The 5,000-nt window shown below is 39.4% G+C and overlaps 2 protein-coding genes across 2 annotated transcripts in view; both read right to left on the bottom strand.

Annotated features, from left to right (window-relative positions):
- The window catches only part of LOC122268034 (cuticle protein 7-like), a 1,072-nt gene extending 337 nt beyond the window's left edge, over positions 1-735 (bottom strand). Inside the window, exons 1-2 of the mRNA XM_086536567.1 lie at positions 667-735; positions 1-428 (exon numbers count right to left, since the gene is read on the bottom strand). The exon at positions 1-428 is cut by the window's left edge and continues 337 nt beyond it. Coding sequence (XP_086392693.1) covers positions 30-428; positions 667-678 — 411 coding nt within the window. The 5' untranslated portion in view covers positions 679-735 and the 3' untranslated portion in view covers positions 1-29. The remainder of the gene's footprint in view (positions 429-666) is intronic.
- Positions 736-2,667: 1,932 nt separating this feature from the next.
- Positions 2,668-3,516, bottom strand: LOC122268040 (cuticle protein 7-like). The gene is made up of 2 exons (XM_086536566.1): positions 3,485-3,516; positions 2,668-3,239 (listed from the first exon to the last, which is right to left on the bottom strand). Exons 1-2 carry the CDS (start codon positions 3,494-3,496, stop codon positions 2,844-2,846), a joined length of 408 nt encoding a protein of 135 aa, XP_086392692.1. The 5' UTR covers positions 3,497-3,516; the 3' UTR covers positions 2,668-2,843.
- Between the last annotated feature and the right edge of the window lie 1,484 nt (positions 3,517-5,000).

Below are 5,000 nucleotides of genomic sequence, written 5' to 3'. Positions count from 1 at the left end.
GCAGCCTGTGTATTCATGATGGGTGGGTTTTATTTGTGTGGATGGGGTGGGGGAGGTGGGTAGGAGGGGGCAGGGGCGTGGTAGGAGGGTGGGGGTGGGTGGTAGGAGGGGGCGGGGGCGGGGTACCTGGCCTCCCCCTCGTAGGCAACGTTGGCGACGTAGCCGTTGTCGTGATCGGCTTCGAATGACACCATCTCGGTTCGGCCGTCGGGAAGAACCACGTGGTAAGACCCGGAAGTCACGTGGCCGTCGCTAGTCTGTTGGTGGGCGTAGTCGTTGCCCGAGTAGTCGTCCCTGACGGCGTAGGCGAAGTCGAAGGGCATTCCTGGCTGCTTGTAGGTCGGGGGAGGAGCGCCGTACACGGGAGGATTGTCGGGACGGGGGACGGCGGAGGCCAGAGCCGCGAGGGCGCCCAGGAGGAGGAACAGCTGCAGGAGGGAACAGGGAATTCCAAACTAAAATTCACACACATGAACAGATACAGACGAAGGGAGTGTTTAAGAAACGAGTATTGTCATGAGAGCCACTTCCACTACAAGAAATACTTTTATCTATATATTCTGAATTTTCATTTTTCTGTAATAAGTATGACAAAGAAAAGCACACACACACACACGCAGTTCTACAAGCTTTAAAGCCCGAGTTTCTTTTCCGAAAACTACTCACTTTTGTAGACATGGTGCTGTTGGTTGCAGAGGAGCTAAGTGAGTTGTGATGTGTGACTGAAGGAGGAAGTCCTTTATATACTATCACTACAATGGAATCTGTGACGTCACTCTCATGAAGAATGAATACTACAGAAACAGATGACTTTGATAATTGTATTGTGAAAGCAGTTTTAAAATTGCAAGCAGATGATTTCGTCTAGCAGCAACTAAATGATGCTTATGGCATTAAATTGATTATAATGATAATGGTGATGGTGTTCATGAGTATTTGATAATGAAGATCATGATTATGATAATAAGAAGGATCATAATGTGAATGATAACAATAATGTTAATGATAAACATTTTTGACAATCAGAAAAATAATTATGATTAATAATGATGATAATACTAATGATATCGATGATAATACTAATGATACTGATTATTATAATGACAACAACAATATTGATAACAGGCCAACAATGCTAATAGTAACTTTATTAATGCAGACTGATCTACATGCACAAAAAGATGAAAACTATTGTTAAAATGTCACTACGTTGCTATGATGTTAGCATTGCTATCCGTATCAACATTTCCATTGTCATAATAATTCTTATCATTGCAATTATCATCATTATCATTGTTGTCATTGTTATAATACTTCTTATTGCTTTTATCCTCATTATCACTATTGTTGTCATTATCGTGATCATTATCATTATTGTTATTACTCTTTCATCATTATCATTATTATCATTATGATGTCTTAATCATTAACATTATTATTATCATTATCATGATTATAGTCATTAACATTACTAAAGTCATCGTCATCATCATTATCATCATTATAATCAAAATCGCTTTAGGAAGATCTTCAGTTGTATCAGAGAAAGAATAATAAGAAGAGGAAGAAGGAGAAAAAGAAGACAAAGAAGAAGAAGACGAAGAGATTTTTCGCACTTTCAAAGCGAAATTGATGCTTATTCTAATTCTGTCTTCTGGTCGAAGGGGAGCAGCTGCAAAGCGTCAACGGGACTGCCTGAGGCAAGGAACTCGTCGTCCATCTAGCGAGGAGCGACATCCTTGCTTCTTGGCACTGAGACTTTGGGACGACTTTCTTGTTTTTCTTTTTTATTATTATTATCATTATTAATATTATTTTCAACAGAGAAAGAGAGAGACAGGGGGTGTGAAAGAGAAAGAGAGAGAGAGAGAGAGAAATAAAAAAATATATATTTTTAGACAAATATTGGGCATGAGACGCTTCAGCGCCCCCTTTTGATCGCCAGACTGTTCAGCAGCAAAACACATGCACAATCAAATAGATGCACCACTACAATCTCTTAAACAGGTTCAGACGATTTAAAGTATTCTTTCAACTTATATATGGATCTTGATGTATGAATCGATCCTTGGGTTCCATATGATATTGGTGTTGAAAAATACCATCCGTGCTACATAGCTACAGCCCTGTAGGATATTCACATCATTCTATGTGAGGAACAAGCAGAACATCCTATTTCACAGCAGGACACTCGTCTCGTACGATCAATAAGGTAGGATCGAGCCAGCAGCACCGGTGAGGGTGACCGCTTGCTCTTTTGTGTCCAAGTAATGACGAGGGGAAGATTAAGTAAAAGACGTTGCTACTGACCTGAAACTGATGTTGCGAGATCTATGCTTTGAGAAAGCGAATAATAATGTTAGAAGGATTAATGAAGAGTTTTGTAATGATAGCTTTTGAAAAGGATAAGGGGAATAGAAAGATGGAAAGAATATGTCTTTGTTCTGAAGCGGACGTCAGCCACTCAGAGGGTCAGTGGAAAAATCCTGGCCACAGAGGATCACAAAGGAAATAGACTGATAAAGATAGAAATAACAAAATGCTAAGATAACAAAAGTAAAGAAATAGAATGACTACATCTCTGTGAGTTGTGAGGTCTTATGAAAAGGAAAACGATTTAATCGATCTGCTTTTATTTGCACGAGTGAAATATAATGTCACTGGAATTTGTGTTTGAGCACATTAGTATGGCAATTAGTTCATGGCAGTCAACATGATAAAGATATCATAATTCAGAAGAACATAAATGGTATGGAAAGACTTTGGTTTGGCTTGTAGGAGCTTTGATGGCGTGACTAGAGTTCCAAAACTCTTCTATTCTCTAAGTTCATGATGGATGGGTATCAATTGTGTGGATGGGGTGGGGGAGGTGGGTAGGAGGGGGCAGGAGCGTGATAGGAGGGTGGGGGTGGGTGGTAGGAGGGGGCAGGGGCTGGGTAGGTAGCCTCTCCCTCGTAGGCGACGTTGGCGACGTAGCCGTTGTCGTGATCGGCTTCGAATGTGACGATCTCGGTTCGGCCGTCGGGAAGAGCCACGCGGTAGGATCCGGAGGTGACGTGGCCGTCGCTAGTCTCTTGATGGGCGTAGTCGTTGCCCGAGTAGTCCTTGACGGCGTAGGCGAAGTCGAAGGGCATTCCTGGCTGCTTGTAGGTCGGGGGAGGAGCGCCGTACACGGGAGGATTGTCGGGACGGGGGACGGCGGAGGCCAGAGCCGCGAGGGCGCCCAGGAGGAGGAACAGCTGCAGGAGGGAACAGGGAATTCCAAACTAAAATTTACACATATGAACAGATACAGACGAAGGGAGTGTTGTCAGAAACGAGTAATGTCATGAGAGCCACTTCCACTACAAGAAATACTTTTATCTATATATTCTGAATTTTCATTTTTCTGTAATAAGTATGACAATGAAAAGCACACACACACACACGCACAAGCAGTTTTACAAGCTTTAAAGCCTGAGTTACTTTTCCGAAAACTACTCACTTTTGTAGACATGGTGCTGTTGGTTGCGAGGAGCTAAGTGAGTTGTGATGTGTGACTGAAGGAGGAAGTTCTTTATATACTATCACTACAATGGAAGCTGTGACGTCACTCTCACGAAGAATGAATAATACAGAAACAGATGACTTTGATAATTGTATTGTGAAAGCAATTTTAAAATAGCAAGCAGATGATTTCGTCAAGCAGCAACTGAATGATGCTTATGGCATTAAATTGATTAAAATGATAATGGTGATGGTGATCATGAGTATTTGATAATGATGATAATGATTATGATAATAAGAAGGATCATAATGTGAATGATAACAATAATGTTAATAATAGACATTTTTGACAATCAGAAAAAATAATTATGATTAATAATGGGGATAATACTAATGCTAATGATGATGATAATGACAACTATATTGATAGCAGGCCAACAATGCTAATAGTAACTTTATTAATGCAGACTGATCTACATGCACAAAAAAGATGAAAACTATCGTTAAAATGTTGCTCTGATGTTAGCATCGCCATCAGTATCAACATTTCCATTGTTATAATCATTCTTATCATAGCAATTATCTTCATTATCATTATTATCATCATTGTCATTGTTATAATAATCATTGGCATTGTTATAATAATTCTTATCATTGCTTTTATCATCATTATCACTATTATTGTTATTATCGTAATCATCATTATTGTTATTACTATTTTATCATTATTATCATTATCATTATTATCATTATGATGTCTTCATCATTAACATTATTATTATCATTATCATGATTAATGTCATTAACATTACTAGAGTCATCATCATCATCATTATCATTATTATCATTATCATCGCCATCATCATTATAGACATTATCTTCATCATTATCATCAGCATCGTTTTAGGAAGATCTTCAGTTGTATCAGAGAAAGAAGAAGAAGAAGAGGAAAGAGAAGAAGAAGACGAAGAGATTTTTCGCACTTTCAAAGCGAAATTGATGCTTATTTTAATTCTGTCTTCTGGTCGAAGGAAAGCAGCTGCAAAGCGTCTACGGGACAGCCTGAGGCAAGGAACTCGTCGTCCATCTAGCGAGGAGCGACATCCTTGCTTTTTGTGGCTGACACTTTAGGACGACTTTCCTTTTTTTTATTATTATTATTATTTTCAAGAGAGAGAGAGAGAGAGAGAAGGAGGGACAGGGGGTGTGAAAGAGAGAGAGAGAGAGAGAGAGAGAGAGAGAAAGGAAAAATCTATCTTTAAACAAAAATTGGGAATGGGACGATTCATCGCCCCCTTTTGATCGTCAGACTGTTCAGCAGCAAAAACACATGTACAATAAAATAGATGCACCACTACAATCTCTTAAACAGGTTCAGACGATTTAAAATATTCTTTTCAACTCATATAGATCTTGATGTATGAATCGATCCTTGGGTTCCATATGATGTTACTGAAACGGTTGTGCTGAATCGTCTGTTGTTGAAAAATATCATCCGTGCTACATAGCTACAG

This window comes from Penaeus japonicus, unplaced genomic scaffold (genome assembly GCF_977035675.1).
Source record: "Penaeus japonicus unplaced genomic scaffold, GWHDUDI00000001_assembly GWHDUDI00000004, whole genome shotgun sequence".
In the NCBI taxonomy this organism is placed as follows: domain Eukaryota; kingdom Metazoa; phylum Arthropoda; class Malacostraca; order Decapoda; family Penaeidae; genus Penaeus; species Penaeus japonicus.
Note: the sequence above shows the minus strand (reverse complement) of the source record. Positions and strands in the feature narration are given on the sequence as shown.